The 22,069-nt window shown below is 42.2% G+C and overlaps 2 protein-coding genes and 1 long non-coding RNA gene across 11 annotated transcripts in view; 2 read left to right on the top strand and 1 right to left on the bottom strand.

Annotated features, from left to right (window-relative positions):
• Window positions 1-9,795, top strand: part of CAGE1 (cancer antigen 1) — a 36,288-nt gene extending 26,493 nt beyond the window's left edge. For 6 of the 9 annotated variants that reach the window (XM_061591482.1, XM_061591474.1, XM_061591460.1 and 3 more), the window contains 5 exons: window positions 416-520; window positions 4,588-4,658; window positions 6,241-6,309; window positions 8,671-8,713; window positions 9,671-9,795. In XM_061591482.1, coding sequence (XP_061447466.1) covers window positions 416-520; window positions 4,588-4,658; window positions 6,241-6,309; window positions 8,671-8,713; window positions 9,671-9,784 — 402 coding nt within the window. In that variant the 3' untranslated portion in view covers window positions 9,785-9,795. Of the gene's footprint in view, window positions 1-415; window positions 521-4,587; window positions 4,659-6,240; window positions 6,310-6,902; window positions 8,634-8,670; window positions 8,714-9,670 lie in introns of those variants that run through there. The other 3 variants (XM_061591503.1, XM_061591468.1, XM_061591496.1) reach the window with 3 other exon arrangements.
• LOC133367444 (uncharacterized) overlaps window positions 1-12,904 on the bottom strand; it is a 20,284-nt gene extending 7,380 nt beyond the window's left edge. The window contains exons 1-2 of the long non-coding RNA XR_009758568.1: window positions 11,401-12,904; window positions 7,491-7,628 (exon numbers count right to left, since the gene is read on the bottom strand). This is a non-coding gene — a long non-coding RNA (uncharacterized LOC133367444). The remainder of the gene's footprint in view (window positions 1-7,490; window positions 7,629-11,400) is intronic.
• The window catches only part of SSR1 (signal sequence receptor subunit 1), a 24,829-nt gene continuing 15,615 nt past the window's right edge, over window positions 12,856-22,069 (top strand). Inside the window, exon 1 of the mRNA XM_061591539.1 lies at window positions 12,856-13,043. Coding sequence (XP_061447523.1) covers window positions 12,956-13,043 — 88 coding nt within the window. The 5' untranslated portion in view covers window positions 12,856-12,955. The remainder of the gene's footprint in view (window positions 13,044-22,069) is intronic.

Here is a 22,069-nt window from a genome sequence, read left to right as displayed (position 1 = left end):
CTGGTGGGAGCAGCCTGAGTGCTTTTGTTTTTTTACTTCAGTGACTTCGCAACTGATCGGCAGATCAACCCATTCCCTCTCCAGGTGTGGCTAATGGAAACTCTTTGATCTAGCAATGTGTGTTTACCACCTCAGTCTTGTCTGGATTAGGCTTCAGTTTAATGGTCCTCATCCAGACCATTATAGTAAACAGCCACCAGTTTAGCACATCCCCTGTCTCACATGCAGTGCTTCATGTAGATGTTAAATAACATGCAGGACAAGATTGATCTCTGCAAGAACCCACAGGGCTGAGCAATATCCCTTCCCCCAAAGCACCACCTTCTGGAGCCGACCATCCAAGTAGAAGTGGAAACACCACAACACAGTGCACCACAACTCAGCCAGTTCAATATCCTCTTCCTTTCTTTTAAAGATTAAAGCATTGGAAGGTAATTTGGCATCCAAAGAAGAAGTATGCAAGAAGCTCACTGGAGTAAATGGCAAGCTTCAGAAGGACTTGGGTAACTTGACATGCAAGGTATGAGCATGGGCTGACATTATTTTGACAAGGCTGATAAACCTGATAACTTTCAAATGTTAGCCAATGTTAGTCATTCTCAGAGTAACCCATTGAAATTAATGGACCTGACTTAGATTCATTAATTTCAATAGGTATACTCTTGAGTCCGACTTCGTTGGATACCACTCATAGTCACTGCAATCTGGAGCTGACAATGCTAACTCCCTTGCCAGATCAGATGTGGCTCCATCTCATTCAGCATTCTGCTTCCAACAATGGCCAATGCATCTGGAAGCTCTTTATTGATCTGCTAACTTCCCTGAAACAAAGCCTGGAAGTGGAACCCTAATTTGGGCGGAATGAGTCATACCGAATGTTCTCTGAGTCACATTTCAAGGAAAACAGTTGGTGCAGACCCACCCTTGTGTGAATTCATTCCACATTAGTACCAGTTTCTCTCCACATTGCTCTTCATATTAGGTTGTAATCTCATACGCCCTTTCAGTTAGCAACGGAAGACTGAGGATGCACCAGCCAATTATTTTTGTTCTGGACATCAGTAATAATTGTCTTGAAAGTAAACTATATGTGCTGTCCTTTTAAAGGAGAAGAATCTTTGCTTGTATTATTGCAGAATTTTCCAATGGTAGCTAAGTTGGATTTAACTTACTACCACTGTGATAGTGTGACTACCATGGTAGAGGCACTTTCCAGTGATCAGTTCCAGCAGCAAGCCCTAGTGCAGGGATGGAACACCAGTGGTCCTCCAAAGATTGTTGGACTCCCAACATCCCCAGACAGCAAGGCCAGAGGTCAGGGATGGTGGGAGTTGTAGTCCAGCAACTTCTGGAGGTCCACAGGTTCCCCACCCCTGCCATTGTGCAAAGCAATAATGTAAGCATACCTGTAAGGTCCAACTCCAGCCCATTTAACTCAACTAGTTAGTCCCAGTATAAAATTATGTAAGATGACTGACATATGGCTTTCTGTGTGCAGTGTTCTTGTGGATGACGTGCCACAGACTAATATCAGTGATAATACTGATATTTATATATTAAAATCATTTATATGCTCTCTTTCTACAATAAGTGGACTAAAGGGGAACAGCTGCAGCACTGGGGGACTGGAGAAGACCTGCCCTGGGAGGGGTTATCTGAGCATCTGGGTGCTTCCTTGCTTGCTCCTCTAGGTTGCTGTCTCTTCAGACAGTTGAAGTCCCTGGTAAGTGCTGCAAGGATTGGGACCCCCTGCCTGACACTGTCTCCAGAGAGCGGCTGCAGTTAATCTTGGAGGAGCCCAGAATGATAGTCCTGGGTGATTTCAATGTCCGTGCTGAGGCTGCCTCTAGTATTCCAGCTTGGGACTTCATGGCCTCCATGACGACCATGGGGCTGTCTCAAGTTGTCACTGGCCCAATGCATAGGGCAGGGCATACCCTTGACTTGGTTTTTGCTCCAGATGGAGGAAGGTGTGGTCTGGAGATGGCGGGGTGGATGTTGCCCTGTTGTCATGGTCAGACCACTTCCTGGTGAAGTTTAGACTTATGGCTCCAATCCTCCCCTGCAGGGGTAGTGGACAGATTAAGATGGTCTGCCCCCAGAGACTAATGGAATCCAGAGGATTCCTGAATGCCCTGGGGGAGTTCCCAGCAGATAGAACAGGTGACCCTGTTGAAGCCCTTGTCACGCTGTGGAACAGCAAGGCACATCGGGCTCTTGACATGGTTGCCCCCGAGCGCCCTGTCTGGCATTGTGGAGCCCTGGTTTTCACCTTGGTACACCAGTGTGCTAACGGCAATGAAACAAGCTGGATGACTGCTAGACCACAAGTGGAAAAAGTCGTGCTGTGAAGCTGATCGGGCCCGAGTAAAACATCATAACCATGCCTACTGTGTGGGGGTGAGGGTGGTGAAGAAGGCCCACTTCTCTGCCACCGTCACATCCTCAAGTAGCCTCAAGGAGCTTTTCCATATTGTCAGTGGTCTGTTGACATCAACTCCAGGAAATGGAGTTTTAGACCCTTCAGAGGCCCACTCTGAATTGTTTGCAAGGCACTTTGAAGGTAAAGTTGCTTGCCTCTGTAGCAATCTTGATGCCCCATCCACATTTACTGTAGTCCCCAGTGATGGGTCCAGTGCAACGTCTGCTGCAACTTCTTGGGAATGGTTTCAGTTGATGTGGCCTGATAACATGGACAAGATCTGTGTGATGATGCAGCCAGCAATGTGTCATCTCAACCCTTGCCCTTCTTGGCTTATTAAAGCTTGCCAAGGAGTTTGACCAAGTAGATCCAGGGTGTGGTCAATGCATCATTGCGGGAGGGAGTGGTTCCAGCCACCTTGAAAGAGGCGGTGAACTGACCACTCCTGAAAAATCCCACCCTGGACTCATTGGTTTGTGACAATTACTGACCAATCGCACATACCCCCTTCCCTGATTGAAAGGGTTGTAGCACAGCAATTGGAAGTACTCTTGGATGAAACGGATTGTCTTGACCTATTCCATTCTGGGTTCAGGTCTGGTTATGGGACTGAATCATCCTTGGTCACTCTGATGGATGACCTTTATTAGGAGAAGGACAGGGGGAGTGCGACCCTGTTACTCTTACTTGATCTCTCAGCAGCTTTTGATACCATTGACCATGGTATCCTTCTGGGCTGTCTTGGTGAGATGGGTATCAGAGGCACTGTTTTACAGTGGTTCCGATCCTATCTCCAAGGTCGTTTTCAGATAATAGCATTGGGCAATTGTCTTTCAGCCCCCTGACAGTTGTGCTGTGGGGTGCCGCAGGGTAACATGTTGTCCCTCATGCTGTTTAACATCTATATGAAGCCCTTGGGAGCAGTCATCAGGAGATTTGGAGCAAGGTTTCAGCAGTACACTGACAATAACCAGCTCTATTTCTCTGTAACATCTGAATCAGGAGAGGCCGTGCAAGCCCTGGACTGCTGCCGGGACTCGGTGGTGGGCTGGATAAGGGCCAATAAACTGAGTCTGAATCCTAGTGAGACACTGTGAGTTGGTGGTTCCTGAGTTTGGATAATTGGTCAGTTGCCTGCTTTGGATGGAGTCATACTCCCTCTGAAAGAGCAAGTCCGTAGTCTGTGGGTGCTCCTGGATCCATCTTTGTTGCTAGAGGCCCAGGTGACCTCCATGGCTAGGAGTGCCTTTTACCAGCTTTGGCTGGTAAGACAGCTGCAGACGTTTCTGGGCCGCAATAGCATGACCACTGTTGTCCATGCACTGGTAACCTCCAGGCTGGATTACTGTAATACACTCTATGTGGGGCTGCCCTTGAGGTTGGTCCGGAAGCTGCAGCTGGTGCAAAATGCAGTGGCGAGACCGCTCACTGGGGAAGGGTATTGCCAACATGTCACCCCTGGAAGAATTGCACTGGCTACCTATTAGCTACTGGACTAAGTTCAAGGTTCTAGTTTTGGTGTACAAAGCCCTGTACAGCTTGGGACCAGGATATCTGAAAGACTGTCTTATCCCTTATATATCCAGTCAATCACTGCGCTCTGCAGGTGAGGGCCTCCTGCAGATACCATCTTATCAGGAGGTCCATTCCACACAACATAGGAAACGGACATTTAATGTAGTGGCACCTACCCTTTGGAATTCACTTCCCTTAAATATTAGACAAGCACAATCTTTGTTATCTTTTCGGCACCTGCTGAAGACCTTCCTTTTTCAACAAGCCGTTTAAGTAGAGACCTTATCCCAGTCTGCATCTGTGTTGGAATTGCTTTTTAAGATGTTTTTAAACCTTTTCAAAATAGATGTTTTTAAACCTTTTAAAAAATGTTTTAAAACTTTTTTAAAAATGTTTTTAAAAATGTTTTGTTTTAATATATTTTAAAGTCTGTTTTTATGATGTTTTAAAGTGTTTTTAGTGCTTTTGTTTGCTGCCCTGGGCTCCTACTGGGAGGAAGGGCAGGATATAAATCAAATAAATAAAGATAGCTCACGATAACATATCATGTAAAATAAAAGATATGAAAATATTATGCTTTAATGGTGACATCACATGGCTGTTTTATATTCTAGATTAACCTTAATAATTTGCTGCTTTTATTTTAAAAGGTGACATCATATGAGGAAATTATTGAACGTGCTGACCAAAGGCTTGAGCTAGCCAATTCAGAAATATCATAGTAGGTTAAGTGAATTGTGCACCTTATTATTTTATTTTATTTAGACTTTGCCCTGTCTTGTGGGACCTAGGTGGTTTACAAGCAATGTTTTCAAAGTCATACCTATCTCAATAACCATTTTTTAAAAGTCCTATGGGTACATTACATATAATTCATCAAGTGTTGATAGAAGTAATACCACTGCTGCTGAATACCACTGCTGCTGGATTCTCTGGAAGCTCTGTTGTATGCATTCCAGAAACACATAGTAAGAGACAACTCCTGCACTTTGAAAATTAGGCTATACTCCTGAAATTATGTACTTGATTTCCTGCAGTTACTTGGCTGGACTACATGTAATCAGGAGTTTTAGCACTGCAGCATTTATAATTTCAAATGAGCAACTACTGTACTGAATACTGAGCTGATATTAACTTGGACTGGTTTGTTCTGAAAGCAGCAGATGCAATCCAGGGCTTAGTTTCTTCCAGGTTCACACCTGACCATCATTGTTTTCAGTGCCAAATGACACATAACCTTATGTCCATGTGTGTAAGAAAGCCCTGATGGCTTCATTTCAAAGTACCTCAGAAGGGGATGCTTTCCACCAAAGAAGATGGAAGAGAGTGCTTAACACTTCTCCTATCATCCTATTTTCCCCTGAAGCCCCTCCATCTTTTCTTCTCCTTTTTACTCTGCCAGTTTTCTGGGACTTTTTTAACCTCTCCAGTAGGGTTCTGGAATCCCACAGGGATAAAAACAAGTGGGGGTAGTTTCAGGGGAAAGTAAAATGGAAGGAGGAGCATTAAGCAGGCCACTTCCCCTATTCCAGACTGCTTGATCTGTCCATCAGACTCTCCTCAGAAGAAAGTAGAAGAGTCAGGTATTTTGTGAATGCTCACAAGCAAACGAGTGGCTTGTGAACAAGTGATCTTTATGTACCATCTGTGCACTAAATCAAAACTGCAAGGACATGTAGAGGTAAACTTATGGCTGCCCCACATTCACTTCTCTTGGGGACTTTTTGAAGCTTGAACCTGAAGGACTTTCAGGGAAAGTTACAAGGCCTTCTTTTTCTAGGCTGGCTTTCAAAGTATGCATGGGGAAGTATGCATAGTTTGTATTAGAATTTGTATTTTATATTGAGGCGGTCCATTTTTTTAATCTGATGTTGCTATGAGCCCTTGGGAAAGGGAGGTCAAGAAATCAAAATTATAACAATGCCATTATACTGCATTTCAAATACAAATTTCAGACACATACTGATTAATTCAAGCCAGATTGCAAAAATGAAAGTCCAGACCAATCCACAAACCAGATACTACAAACTACCTGGATATTTTCAAAAGTGTATTTGTATCTTGAGTCACAACACATTTTTATTTTCCTTGGAAGTGAATTGCATTTATATCAATTGGACTTTTAAAAAGTAAATGTGTTGCAAATCTGTGGCTAATTGCTTTAATCCAGTTTCAGTGATTGGATTAGCAGTCATCAGCACAGTGATTTAGTATACAGCCTATATTTTCATAAATTCTATAACTACATACTGGATATAACTGAAACAAACGTACCAATCAGTTAAATTATCTCTTACTGGCAGTTTAGAGAAAAGAAACCAGGATTTGGAAGATATAATTAAGAAGTTCAAAATGAATACCAGAAAGCTGAGGTAAACTTCATATATATTTCACATTGAAGAAGAGGAGGGTTTTGAAATCGCTCATATTGTTGTCAAGCCTACTAATGCCCTCCTTTACACATAACTCACATGGGCCCACTTTTAGACAGGTGAAGAAACTTCTTACATCTTTGCTGTATTAAACAATAAAGAGCTCATTTGAAGCCCAGACGATATGTTATTAGAGCCATGTGGCCCCTAACTCCCTCCAGTTATACTCTTTACTGTGCATTCATGACTATTTGTGCTCATGATGATTTGGGGGCAGTTATATGTGATCCCATTTTCAATTCTGTTCATGCCTGCAAAAGTTTCAGGGCAAACATACTGCTTCCTTTCCAATCGGTGCATGTCCTGGAACTTACTGCTGAAATCCTGTAACTTTTCATATCACGAATGTTCCGGAGGGGGGGTCACTTTTGTGGCACTATAGAGATAGAATGGCCTCTCTTCCAGACAGCAATAATGTGGTAACACTGAGGAAGTATGTCAGAACAACTAATGAAAGTAATGCTGCGTAGGCTGTCCAGTGAAAATTCACCACTAGACTAATGCACTATTCTTGCATCAATTACCTGTGGCAGAATGCACCAGCAAAAAAAACGTGAGTTTGAAGGGGCCTTAAAGAAGATGAGCTATGTGACATCATGGGGGTCAGTTTTCCTTCTTCCACTCCATTTCATTGGTTGCTGTGTGTAGTGTGGGGTGGGGTGAGGAAACTCTGAACACAATGTCATCACACCATGTGTCTTTGATTTTTTGGGAGACAAGGGGCATAGGCAGTTGGCAGGCACCTTCCTCTTAATGTATTGTTTGGGTCTCAGTACTTGGGAGGAAATCCCAGTACCATCCTTTCTTTAGAACCTTATCAAGTAAACAGATAAGCAGGAATGTCTCTTACCATGTATTTATATGATATGTACAACAGTGTGTGTTTTTAACTTTTCTTTTTTTGGCAGCGTTACTACCATTAGCATGCAGTAAAAATGAATAAGTAACTTGAGAATCCAAGGTTCTCAAGGCTACAACAGACTGATCTATCTGCTGACTCTGAAACAATGTTGATGAGCATTACAAAAATAGGTGCTGGAACCAGTATGGAGGGAAAGCTAAATAGAAAACCAGCTAAACTCAGGGTTGCTTCAAACTGTAATTTTCTCACAATGGCTTACCTTTTTTACTAGATTGCCAAATGCATTATGGGAGGGAGTCAGCTCAGTATGTGATGATGCTCAGCTCTGTATCTCCCTTTTGTTGATTCATGGGAAGGCTGGGAAAACTCTCAATTGGTGTGTGGAATCAGTGGTGGGCTGGATGAGTAGACAAGACAGAGGTACTATTAGTTAAGCAGCCTGTCGGTCTAGGGATCAGATCTTAGCCTCTTCTGTGCAGAGTTGCACTGCCCTTAAAATATCACATTTATAGCTTGAGAGTACTTCTGGATCTAGCACTGACAGACACTCATGTATCAAGCTTTTGTCCAGCTTTGGCTAGTGTATCAATTCCACCTATTCTTCATTCAGTCCTGGCTATGGTCCTAGATTTATTTATTTATTAGATTTATATCCTGCCCTTTCTCCCAGTAGGAGCCCACTAGATTCCACTAATTACATCTCAGTTGGACTACTGTAATATGCTCTAGGTGGGTCTGCCCTTGAAAACTACTCAGAAACTTCAGTTTCCTGACAAATTGCTATGACCCTTTTATTGTAGCAGCTGAATGCAATTCAAGGTGCTGGTTATTTACCTGTCAAGTTATTTGGTTACGCCAGTAACATCCCAATACATTTCAGGCTCCAGCTGTCATGCAATTAAAGTAACATGTCTGTTATAGGTTATATTTGTTATAGGTTACTGGGCACACATGTATTTCATGGAAGCTGTATCTACCATATTGGAAGATTGTGTTGTGTGAAGTTGGCCACTTAAAACCATATTGGCCACATACTTTAGGGCTAAACTATGTGTTACACACATATGCACAAAATATTACCCTGACAGCTCTTTTTAAACTGGAAATATGCTGCTAGAAGGACAATTGGATTGGGAGAAGTGAAGAAAGGGAAACTTCAGCCTTCTCCACCTCCTGCTTCCTTGTGTTTCCAGTTAAAAAAGAATGATCGAGATAACATTACCTGTATTTGCTTGTATCATCTAGTCTGGCCCTCAGTACTGTTAGCTGCCTGGTTGTGGTTCTTGATCTTATCCATAGTCTTGGGCAGGGATTGTTAGTCTCTGCTGTCTTCTCCCCTCCCAAACTACAACATCTATGTGGTCCAGAAGCCTTTTTTGGGTGTGTGTGAGTGTCATAGCATTAAGTTCTTTGTGTGTACTTTCTTTGTATTTCCACAGGAAAGGCTGGTCTTCATTTTTTCCAAAAATGTGGATTCAGGGGGTAAGTCAAAATGTATTGCTCTAAATATGGATTCGCAACTGGATCCCCTAGGCCAAATCTTGCTCCTTATTTATTTATTTATTTAAAATATTTCTATCCTGCCCTTCTACCCTATAATAGGGCATTCAGGGTGGCTTACAAAAATAAAGGGATAGTGCTGACCCCTTTGTCAGGCCAAGAGGCAAGAGCAGTGTGTGGAAAGAGTTATATGTATGGCAACAGGACTTGCCACAGACCTCTGGAGTCCTGATCCGCCAAGCTGTCACCCTGTTCACACAGTGACCCTCCAATAAATCTGGTTGCTGATAAGGTATTTAATTCCATCTTTTCCCCAACCAAATTGTTATAAACTACTTTAATTTAGTATAATTTAATTTTTATTTAATGTAAGGCAGACTGGAAATGTTTAAAATAAAGAATTATCATTTTATCTGGTTATTTTAAGAAAAGATTGCCCATTACGTGTGCTTTTATTGTCTCTCCATTGTGCATGGACACAGTCCACAGTTAAGCACTTTTAAGTTCCCTTCATTTCCAAGAGTCAAGAACATGCTTAATTCTGTTACTGGTATTAGACAACAAGCACTTTTAAGTTCCTTTGGATCCTTAAGATATCTATAATCTCAAGTTGTGATTTTTTTAGCATTGCATATCAACATTATGTAAACAGAGAGAGATAACATTAAGGTAGTGATCCTGTGCACATTTTCCTAGGAGTAAGTCCCATTTGAAACAGTGGGACTTCCTTTTGAGTAAACATGTATAGGATTGCACTGTTATGGAAACATCCATTAGTCATACTCAAAGTAGGCCCACTGAAATCATTCGACTTAAGCAGCTTAACTCCATTAATTCCAGAGGGTCTATTCTGAGTGCAACTTAGCTAGATATCATTCTTAGTAACTTTAAAAAATTGAAGGAAAATCTGAATTGTATTTTTTTCCCTTCTGTTTTCAGGATTTTCAAAAACTGCGTGGAAACCATTTAATTACTAAAGGACAGACCATTAAGTATGCTCAGTATGATTGTCACTGTCATAGCAGGAAAGTGGGTTTACAAATGACATATTAAAGTTCATTGTTTTCTTGGTTTGTGAGTGTAAATTTATTTTCTTATTATTAGGAGACACCATTTTGAGGTGTATTTGAATACAGTGAATTCTTTCCTCAAGTGAATTAAAGAGAACAAGCCCTCTTTCACTCTTAACACATAATTCAGGTTGAGATATTTAACCTAATTTTGACTCCAGAATTTCTGCTACTTGGCTTAGTTAAATATATTTTAAGTGTCATGCCTTCTGCTTCCCAAGATGCAGTATTAAAACATCCACACAGATCCTGTTGCCCAATAAGTTCCAGCGTGAGATATAAATGGATGACATATGACAAATTAGTATATCTAGTTAGACAACAAATAGTACACTTTATTATTGCAATGTGATCCTCTGTATATCAACTAAGAAGAATGTCCCACTGAGTTCACCAGAATTTACAGCCTAGTAAATATAATTAGGATTAAAGAACTGCAGCCAATACTATGCATGGTTATTTATTTACTTAAAATATTTTTTATCCCACTCTTCAGCAAAAAAAAGGCTCCCAGGGCTCTTACAAACTGTTAAAAATGACAGTCCCCACCTTCAGGCTTACAATCTCTGAAGTCAGACCCACTGAGTTATATGGGGCACTCCCAAGTAAGCACCCTAAAACTGCAATTGTATGCACACTATTCTGTTCTTGCATTATAGGAACCGCTGGTTGGGAGCTCTATTTATTTGTCCTACTGAATTTTTATCCTATGAAAATGTATCCTATGTATGCGGTACATGTTCAGGAATGCCTTTGAAATAGGGTCTTGCTTTGCTGTAAGCTATACATTTGTAGGGTCTTGCAAGACTTTGGTGGCTGGTTTTTAAATGGAACAGTTTGAAAGACCAAGATCAAAGGTTCAGAAATGCAAATCTCCACACTAGTGCTGCAAGAACCCCTGCCATTGCAATATACTCAAATCTCAGAAGCAGATGACATATGTCAATGCTGGTTTTGAGATGTTGAAGAGGTAATCTTTTCTTGAATGGGCCAATTTGGAAGCGGGGAAACCCTGACAGTAAAAAAAAAAAAGATAATAAATGTAAAAGCTAAAAGTATGCTGCTGTAATTATTCATGTAATCCAGCCTTTCCCAACCAGTGTGCCTCCAGATGTTGTTGGACCACAACTCCCATCAGCCTCAGCCAGCATTGCCGATAGTCAGGAAAGATGGGAATTGTAGTCCAACAACATCTGGAAGCACACTGGTTAGGAAAGGCTGATGTAACCTGTTGGAATGCCATCCCGTATCCGATCTTTGTGATACAGATTTGGAGGAGATATAACAATGCTGTTTTTTGTGTGTTCACTAGGAGTCATCATGGGGTATGTCTGTAGCACACTTGTAGGTGGTGTCAGAATTATGGGGTTTGTGGTTCAAAACTTTGGCAAAGGTGTTTTGGGAAATCAGATCTGTGAGTTTTGGGAAATCAGATCTGTTACTAGAGCTCTTTCAGTGCACCTAATACAACAGTGGTACAATGGAAGGTGAGATGGCAGCTGGATTTTTTGAGAAAAACATACACCTTTCAGGTGCCATACAAACTCTAAAGAACACAAACAAAGATAACTTTCCTAACCAAAACAAACTTATACTTACTGTGTTTACTTTTCACTCCAAAAATCAAGGAACTTTAAATATGCAAAACATTTCTAACGACTTAAGTGGAAGGATATGGCAACACCCTGCAACACTCCCAACACTTCATGAGTTTACTAAAACAATGTAGTGTCCACATAGTAATAATGCTCAGTGTATGTAAGCACACTTCCAGGAGAGTATTACATCTCAGAGATACCCTAGCATTGTGCTTGGCACAAAATTTTGGCATGAGACATTCCTAATTGAGCCAGGGTCATGAGACCTCCTATCTGTTGAAGGGTTCTCACTTCATATTCTGCAGTACCCCCAACTGTCACCTCAGTGGCATCTGTAGCAGAGCCATCTTGACATGAGGGGAGACATCAAGCAGTAACAGATTCTTCTTAACCAAGCTGTTTTTTCCATTTTATTGTAACTTTAAAAAAATTACTTCTTGTAATAATCTTATGTAAACCGCTTTTGAGGTCCTCCTGAAAAGCGGTATATAAATGCCTTAAATAATAATAATTTGAGATGCTCCTATGACTTGTAAGACTGATCTCATGTCCACAAGGAAGAGTGGTTGTCCAGTGGTAGAAATCACTTTCTTTATTCCTAGGGACTATTAAGTGAGTGTGGGGTTTATATGGGGTTAGTCCAGGCACCCATTGGAGTAATTCCAGTATGTCACTCCCCAAGCTCTCCTCTCAGAAAGGGGTTTGTCATCCCACATGTCCTCTTTCCACAACAGGGAAATTTAAATGTCTGACAGGTGCCGCAAATCCTGCATAATCCCATGTTCAATCCTTGTCATCTCCAAGTGGGGCTGAAAAAGATTCCTGGTTGAAATCCTGGACAGCATGATTTGAGGGTCTTCTCAAGTTTATTTTGGGGTGAACACACCCAGTTCCTTATTTGTACCACATCAGAGCTCATCACGCATCAAAGTGTTGCGCAAAAACAATGGTTTTGATTTAATTCCTGTGAATCCTGAAGACAACCCCACGGTCATCTTGTCTCATTCCAAAAGATCGCCTGTTGTTACGGGTTCTCTCCCCCTGCCTTTCCTCTGAGAGGCAGCAAGATTGCACCACCAGTGAATCTCACATACGATACCTCAAGGTCAGCTCAAGGAAGTAAAACAATTTGTTGCGAGACTCTGAAAAACTCTAGCCGCGTCTGAAACGAGCGATACCATTCCGTGCATGCGCTTCAGGTAACCTGTGATTGAGTTCTACTTGATGAAGACATGCGCATGCTCTCTAGACGCAAGTCTGTCAACGAAAGGAACGGGTGAAAGTCTGGATTCAGGAGAGCCACTGAATATGAGCACGTGAAGTTAGACGCGAGTGGTCTGAGTTCAGGTCACGTGCCCCCCTTCCTTCTTCCAGGAGAAGCCACGTCTTCTGCATGGTTGGGAGGAGAGGGGCGGGGTTAGTGGGCCTGCGTGATGACATAAGGGCGCCGTGAGGTTAAGGTAGGCGGGACTTCAGCCGGATGAGGTCCTTTCGCCATTGCGTAGCGGTAGGAAAAAGTAGTAACTGCTGTCGAGGGCGCTATTTGGCCCGTTACCATGAGGAGATCCGTGCCCCAACTGCTGCTGCTCGTGCTGCTGGCCTTCCCCGCCGCCTTGCTCCTTGGTGGCGCCCGTAGTGGCCCAGGTGAGACAAACGGATTGAAGGAGAACGAATCGGGCATCTTTTCTCAGTCTCGTGTGCAATCACGAAATGGCAGTTGGGGGGGCATACTTTTTTTTAATTAAAAAGTGGAATTAGCGCGTGAGGTGAGTGTGTGTGTCGTTTCCGTTGGTGAGTTCTGAAAAGGCGGGAGGAGCTCTGGCTTCGTTTCGGTGCCTGTCAGTCTTTTTTTTCTTTGGGTGGGAGGGATGGAGGGGGGACTGCTCTGCTCTGCTCTTTTCCCCTTTCCCCTTTTCGCTGGGCTGACGTGTCAGTTCAGTTCTCTGATAACCCCTTTTTATTCAGATGGTGCCTTGTAGATTTATTTATTTCCTGTCAATCTTCTTTTGAGGACTTAAAAATGGGACGTGCTAGAACCCGGGGGTTGTGGAAGGAGGCTGTATTTTTGTTCTGTCGATTGGGTCGCCCTTCAGTGGGACCCGAGCACAAAGGTCTTGACCCGAGTGGTATGTTGCTCAAGAGGCCGATGCTGCTGTGATTACTTCTTGCTCTTTCCCCCAAATCACTCTTAGTTCCTCTTAATTTAATGTAGCGTTCAGGTTTGCCTTCTGACCCCGCCTCAAGACTTGCGAACCTTTGCAGACATCAGAAAACCAGTTTCGCCTGCTTGCTTGCTTTAAAAGAGAGAAAGACTTGTTGAAATGCAAGTAGGTAACGGAAACCTAGCATTTCAAATCGCCATGATAATTGAATACAACTTGTTGCACTCGTATAAAATACAGCTACAACTAGAGATCCTTTTTTTTTCTTGAGTGGGGGAGGAAGTAACTTGTCTTGAAGGAACCTTAAAACTAATAACTGGAACCAGTTCCTTCCACATATATTAGGCAGTTTTTTGTAATAACCGGTGGTTTATACAAATTAAAAAAACTCTTAAACTATATGAGTCTGTTGAGAAGTTATTTTGTGTTCAGTAGAGTTGTGAGGAGCTTGGAGATTACTTATGTCAAAAGTTGGCTTCTATAGCAACAGTAATGTAACTGTTGTATCTTAAAATCTAGATACTGCTGTGTATGTAGCTGATGCCCCAGATATGATCCATGGTAGGTGTGAATGTGACAATCTGATCTAGTAGAAGAAGTTTGTTGAACTACATGAATAGGACTAATTTCCCCAGTTCTGTTGAGTTAGTAGTAGTAGAGCATATGCCTGTGGTTGCCAACTGTCAGTGTTAAGACCTTCATGTATGTGCTGGGTAAACACAGTAACAGTATTTGAATTGCTTTGTCATACAGATTGCTTACAATCTCTTGGATATATCCGCAACAGTACAGAACAAGGACAAGAAAGGATTTTTTTGTCCCTTATTCCTAAAACTTGCCAGTATTAGTTTGGACTAGCATTATTCGTAGTAGATCTGATCTCACGTTTCAGACTAGCAGATGAGTTCATTTAACTTATAGCTATTCATGGAGCACCTTTTTACACCATCCGGCTAGTGTAAGCATAGTTTTACTGTCAATCTTTCAAGCTGCGTTTGTGGTTTCAGTTTATGCTGGTGAGTGGGTATGGAATGGGGGAAGGCAGTTGACTCAGGATAAATTAGTGCAGAATAGAAGTATGGAATCTTATGTAGAGCTCTTATTGTTAAGGGGCAGGTGTACCTCATAGAGCTCTCTAAGCAAGTGTTGCACATACTGTCCAACGTTCATTACAATGGGTGCAATGACACAGGTGGTGCTGGTGGTGTAGGTGAGCATTGCCATTATTTGTTAAATTTATTGCTCACCCTTCCCCAGTAGATCCCAGGGGAAGTCACAACAATATAAAATACATTATTAAAAATAGTTTTTAAATATTATGTATTTCCCAAACGTTTGCCTCTTCAAACCTCCCTTTAATTGTTGTAAACCGCCCAGAGAGCTTCTGCTATGGGGTGGTATACAACAAACAAGCAAACAAACAACAAATAAATAAATAAATAAATGGTGCGGTCTAGTTGTAGCAGAGGACTGGAGCTATTTTCACTTAAAACATAAATCCAGAAATTTTGTATATTTGAATTCTTACAAGTACTTGTGCAATATTACAGGAATTCTAAAGCTCAAACGTGAAAAAAGTTTGTTAGCATTATGTGCAGATACCATAAAGGAAGTGTGTCCCTACATTCTCCATGGAACACCACTCTGTAGATACTCCAGCGCATGCCTTACTGCCCAACTTAACAGCACGAAGTTGCATATAAAAACTGGTGGGAGGGGCAGCTTTGATTGCCCCCGTTCTCTTGTGGAGAGAATGTATGGGACACAACATTAGATACCAGCAACTCTGCTGTAAATGTTTGTATCATACATTTTCTGTGATATTACATGATATGATATAAAAACATCTGTGGATCAGACCAAATCAGACCCAGCTTCTTGTTTTCCATAGTGATGGCCAGATGCCCCTGGAAAACTTACATGAAGACCCCAATATTTGGTGGCATCCTGCTTCTGAACCTAGCTATAGCCTTTGATAGCCTTTATGAATTTGTCTGATATCCCTTTCAAACAATCCAGCAGCAGCCATCACCACATCATGTGGGAATGATTAAATATGAAGTATTTCATTTTGCCCCTCCTGAATCTTCTACCAGTTTCATTAGCTGAGCCCAAGTTCTAGTATTAGCCGGCGGGGGGGGGGAGCTTACCCTAAGTCCCTGTAAAGCATAATTCTATAAACATCTACTGTACCCTCCCTTAGTCAGCTTTTTTTCTAAACTAAAAAGCCCCAAACATTGTACCTTTCTTTGCAGGAAAAATGCTCCAGTCTACTGATCATTTTGGTTGTCTCTCTACAATATCCTTTCTGAGATGGGGTGACCAGAATAGTTCACAGTAGGCCAAGTGTAGCTACATCAGACTTGTTTAAGGCCACATTACAGTGCTGCCAGTTTTATTTTAATTTATTTTCCTAACGATCCCTCACATGGAATTGAGCTTCTGCTACTCAGCTATCCAGCATATTGAGCTATCCACCACGAACCCAAGATCTCAGTATCCATGCAAAATTGTGATTATTTTTTTGCCCCAATATGTATCACTTTACACTTTGAATTGTATTTTCCTCTTTATTGCCCATTCACCCCCTTTGAAGAGATTATTTTGATAGTAACGATATAGATACCACTTTGGTTTGCTGGCATAGATTTGTTATCAGGTTCTGATTACAGCTAGCACTCTTCCCATATTAATTTGATATGTAGTGATTTTGTATTTGTTTGTTCTTGTATGTTGTCATACCATTAGATACATGTGTGTCTTATTACTATTATTTATTACATTTGTATACCACCCCATAGCCGAAGCTCTCTGGGCGGTTTACAACAATTAAAAACAAATATACAAATTTAAAAACACTTAAAAAAATTAAGAACACATGCTAAAATGCCTGGGAGAAGAGGAAAGTCTTGACCTGGCGCCAAAAAGATAACACTGTTGGTGCCAGGTGTACTTCGTCAGGGAGATCGTTCCATAATTTGGGGCCCACCACTGAGAAAGCCCTCTCCTTTGTGGCCATCCTCCGAGGGAGTAGGCACCCGGAGGAGGGCCTTTGATGTTGAGCGTAGTGTACGGGTGGGTTCATGTTGGGAGAGGCATTCCATCAGGTATTGTAGTCCCAAGCCGTGTCTTGGCATATTTATCTTGTGATCTAATCAGTGTTTTGGTAGTCCTTCTGCAGATTTTACATGGCAGTTACCTTGGCTCTAAACTAAACATTGGGGCAATGTTTCAATTCTGTTGAACAAAACCAAATATCTGATCAAACTGAGTGCAAATGATATGGCTATGTAGCCTTTATTCATTTCTTGGATGGGATTTCTGCATGAATTATATGTATACTTTTATTTCAGTGAGTGGTATCCAATGTTGCTGTTCTGGTCGTGCTGCAGACCTCTGCAACTGAACCTCCCTATCCTCTCCCCACACCCCCATGCACCCTCAAAATTGCTCTAGAGGGTTGGGGGATCCTCAAGAGTAGATTTTGGGGGCACACAGGGTGGGAGTGGAAAGAGAAATCATGTGTCAGCAGACCTCCATTTGTGCAGCGTTGGATACAACCTAAGGACTCATGTGCAACAGCAGTACATGCTGGACTATGTGCTTGGTGTCTTTTAGCAGCTTTTCCCCAACATTGTTTTCTGATTGAGAATTGTAGAGCTGATTCCACAGACAATGCTGGTGCATTTCCTCATTTGTTAACCCACCCAAAATATTTAGATAAACTCAGGTTGCATGTTAGTTCTTGTTTGTAATATAATACTTATTGTTCAGCAAAACCTCTTTGGATGGATTGTCTTCAAGTCGATTCCGACTTACGGTGACCCTACAAATAGGGTTTTCATGGTAAGCGGTATTCAGAGGTGGTTTTACCATTGCCTTCCTCTGAGGCTGAGGGGCAGCGACTGGCCCAGGGTCACCCAGTGAGCGTCATGGCTATGTGGGGATTCGAAGACAACTAAAAAATAACACTTCTCAATTCCTGGTGGTTTCTGGCTACTATACCACATGTTGAATACACTCCCTCCCTCTGCTATAATGCCACATCATCATTCTTTCTAAAATATATAAGAGAGATCTAGAAAGCCTGCTGCTGCTTGGGAAAATTTGAGCAGGCTGCTATAGTTGAGAATCTTTGTTTGCTTTTAGTGTTGTGAATTTTCCTCTTTAAGAAAATCGTTGAATAATTTTTGACACAAAAGTACCCAGAAATCAATTATTGTGATTTAAGACGTTTATTCTAACTCTTCTCTGCAGACTAGACAGCTAATTAAACCTGTATGTTGATCTTAAGCTCTGTTGAGGTCAGTTGAACTGAGTTGTACTGAAACCTCTGTGATTGCTTGATGGACTATACTTTAGTAATCTATGGGGAATGGAAACCTGGTTTGGATTCTTCCTCACCACCAAAGGAAAAAAAAAGGATTGCTTTTGCCTTTTATTTGGAGAAAGTATCCTAAAATCTTTCACTGCAGCTCTTTCATGCATTGCCATGCCCAGTTATAGCTCTATCCACAGTACTCTGTGCTGTGATTGTGTACCTTGGTGTGGGTGTGCTGACATGAAAAAGCATAACTCCACAGAGTTCTTTTATATTAAATCTGATATAATCAAATCAACTCATTTGAAATGTGGTTTTGGAGGAGAGCTTTGTGCATGTGTGTTGGTGATCACTCGTGGCCGAGTAAGATTGTCTTCCAAGATAATTTGGTTGGAAGACGCCTGTGCGTGAATTTGTTTTATGTAGGGAAATCGGCGCACAACGATCAACACGCAGTCTTGACAGAAAAAGACTTTGAGCCAATGGCATGAGTACCACGACAGTTGGAAGTCTTTTATCTGCTGAAGCCTTCATCCACCTTCACAGCTGTTGTAACATACAGTAGGGCCCTGTTTACCAGCGCTTCACTTACCGGCATTCCGCTAATGCGGCGGCTTTTGTTTTTTTATTTTAAACTCGATTTTTGCTGTTTTGCTATGTTTTCGCTTCATTTTTGCGCGACGGCTCCATTATAGTCTATGGGTTCCGCTTTACGGTGATTTCCGCTTTACGGTGGGGGTCCAGAACAGAACCCGCCGTGTAAGCGGGGCCCTACTGTACACATTGTTATCCTCCACCTGTTCTGCCATTGAGGACATTCTTGGATTGTTCTTTGTTTGGTTCCTCTCCCTTGACCTTACCGCCATGGGTGACCCTGCTGGGAGCACATGACTCCTGATGGCATCGCTCTCAGGGTTCACTGGAACACACAAGCCCACTCACCACTACAAGGTGACGATCCAGCGAGGGGGCTTTGCGCATACCATGGACTGCGAAAAAGAATTAGAACAAATTAAACCAGAACTGTCACTAGAAGCTAAAATGATGAAACTGAGGTTATCATACTTTGGACACATAATGAGAAGACATGATTTACTAGAAAAGACAGTAATGCTGGGAAAAGCAGAAGGGAATAAAAAAACAGGAAGACCAAACAAGAGATGGATTGATTCCATAAAAGAAGCCACAGACCTGAACTTACAAGCTCTGAACAGGATGGTTCATGACAGATACTCCTGGAGGTCACTGATTCATAGGGTCGCCATAAGTCTTAATCAACTTGAAGGCACATAACAACAACAACAACAACAAATCTGAAATGTGGATGCATTTTAGCTGCCATTTCAGCTGTTCTAGCTTTTGCCAGCAAATACCCCACTGTGGTGTGCTGCTAGTGACGTGGGACAGAAAACTTTCTGCATCTTGTCAGTGATTTAACCTGTTCCTGCCAAGTGGACTTAAGAACATAAGAACATAAGAAGAGCCTGCTGGATCAGGCCAGTGGCCCATCTAGTCCAGCATCCTGTTCTCACAGTGGCCAACCAGGTGCCTGGGGGAAGCCCGCAAGCAGGACCCGAGTGCAAGAACACTCTCCCCTCCTGAGGCTTCCGGCAACTGGTTTTCAGAAGCATGCTGCCTCTGACTAGGGTGGCAGAGCACAGCCATCATGGCTAGTAGCCATTGATAGCCCTGTCCTCCATGAATTTGTCTAATCTTCTTTTAAAGCCATCCAAGCTGGTGGCCATTACTGCATCTTGTGGGAGCAAATTCCATAGTTTAACTATGCGCTGAGTAAAGAAGTACTTCCTTTTGTCTGTCCTGAATCTTCCAACATTCAGGTTCTTTGAATGTCCACGAGTTCTAGTATTATGAGAGAGGGAGAAGAACTTTTCTCTATCCACTTTCTCAATGCCATGCATAATTTTATACACTTCTATCATGTCTCCTCTGACCCGCCTTTTCTCTAAACTAAAAAGCCCCAAATGCTGCAACCTTTCCTCGTAAGGGAGTCGCTCCATCCCCTTGATCATTCTGGTTGCCCTCTTCTGAACCTTTTCCAACTCTAGAATATCCTTTTTGAGATGAGGCGACCAGAACTGTACACAGTATTCCAAATGCGGCCCCGCCATAGATTTATACAACGGCATTATGATATCGGCTGTTTTATTTTCAATACCTTTCCTAATTATCGCTAGCATGGAATTTGCCTTTTTCACGGCTGCCGCACACTGGGTCGACATTTTCATCGTGCTGTCCACTACAACCCCGAGGTCTCTCTCCTGGTCGGTCACCGCCAGTTCAGACCCCATGAGCGTATATGTGAAATTAAGATTTTTTGCTCCAATATGCATAATTTTACACTTGTTTATATTGAATTGCATTTGCCATTTTTCTGCCCAATCACTCAGTTTGGAGAGGTCTTTTTGGAGCTCTTTGCAATCCCTTTTTGTTTTAACAACCCTGAACAATTTAGTGTCGTCAGCAAACTTGGCCACTTCACTGCTCACTCCTAATTCTAGGTCATTAATGAACAAGTTGAAAAGTACAGGTCCCAATACCGATCCTTGAGGGACTCCACTTTCTACAGCCCTCCATTGGGAGAACTGTCCGTTTATTCCTACTCTCTGCTTTCTGCTTCTTAACCAATTCCTTATCCACAAGAGGACCTCTCCTCTTATTCCATGACTGCTAAGCTTCCTCAGAAGCCTTTGGTGAGGTACCTTGTCAAACGCTTTTTGAAAGTCTAAGTACACTATGTCCACTGGATCACCTCTATCTATATGCTTGTTGACACTCTCAAAGAATTCTAATAGGTTACTGAGACAGGACTTTCCCTTGCAGAAGCCATGCTGGCTCTGCTTCAGCAAGGCTTGTTCTTCTGTGTGCTTGGTTAATCTAGCTTTAATCATACTTTCTACCAGTTTTCCAGGGACAGAAGTTAAGCTAACTGGCCTGTAATTTCCGGGATCCCCTCTGGATCCCTTTTTGAAGATTGGTGTTACGTTTGCCACTTTCCAGTCCTCAGGCACGGAGGAGGACCCGAGGGACAAGTTACATATTTTAGTTAGCAGATCAGCAATTTCACCTTTGAGTTCTTTGAGAACTCTCGGGTGGATGCCATCCGGGCCCGGTGATTTGTCAGTTTTTATATTGTCCATTAAGCTTAGAACTTCCTCTCTCGTTACCACTATTTGTCTTAGTTCCTCAGAATCCCTTCCTGCAAATGTTAGTTCAGGTTCAGGGATCTGCCCTATATCTTCCACTGTGAAGACAGATGCAAAGAATTCATTTAGCTTCTCTGCAATCTCCTTATCGTTCTTTAGTACACCTTTGACTCCCTTATCATCCAAGGGTCCAATCGTCTCCCTAGATGGTCTCCTGCTTTGAATGTATTTATAGAATTTGTTGTTGTTGGTTTTTATGTTTTTAGCAATGTGCTCCTCAAATTCTTTTTTAGCATCCCTTATTGTCGTCTTGCATTTCTTTTGCCAGAGTTCATGTTCTTTTTTATTTTCTTCATTCGGACAAGACTTCCATTTTCTGACGGAAGACTTTTTGCCTCTAAGAGCTTCCTTGACTTTGCTCGTTAACCATGCTGGCATTTTCTTGGCCCTGGCGGTACCTTTTCTGATCTGCAGTATGCACTCCAGTTGAGCTTCTAATAGAGTGTTTTTAAACAACTTCCAAGCATTTTCGAGTGATGTGACCCTCTGGACTTTGTTTTTCAGCTTTCTTTTTACCAATCCCCTCATTTTTGTGAAGTTTCCTCTTTTGAAGTCAAATGTGACCATGTTGGATTTTCTTGGCAATTGGCCAGTTACATGTATGTTTAATTTAATAGCACTGTGGTCACTGCTCCCAATCGGTTCAACAACACTTACATCTCGCACCAGGTCCCGGTCCCCACTGAGGATTAAGTCCAGGGTTGCCGTCCCTCTGGTCGGTTCCATGACCAACTGATCTAGGGAATAGTCATTTAGAATATCTAGAAACTTTGCTTCTTTGTCATGACTGGAACACATATGCGGCCAGTCTATGTCCGGGTAGTTGAAGTCACCCATTACTACCACATTTCCTAGTTTGGATGCTTCCTCAATTTCATATCTTATCTCAAGGTCTCCCTGAGCATTTTGATCAGGGGGACGATAGATCGTTCCCAGTATTAAGTCCCTCCTGGGGCACGGTAT

This window comes from Rhineura floridana, chromosome 1 (assembly GCF_030035675.1).
Source record: "Rhineura floridana isolate rRhiFlo1 chromosome 1, rRhiFlo1.hap2, whole genome shotgun sequence".
Taxonomy (NCBI): domain Eukaryota; kingdom Metazoa; phylum Chordata; class Lepidosauria; order Squamata; family Rhineuridae; genus Rhineura; species Rhineura floridana.
This window is presented reverse-complemented; position numbering and strand designations above follow the sequence as displayed.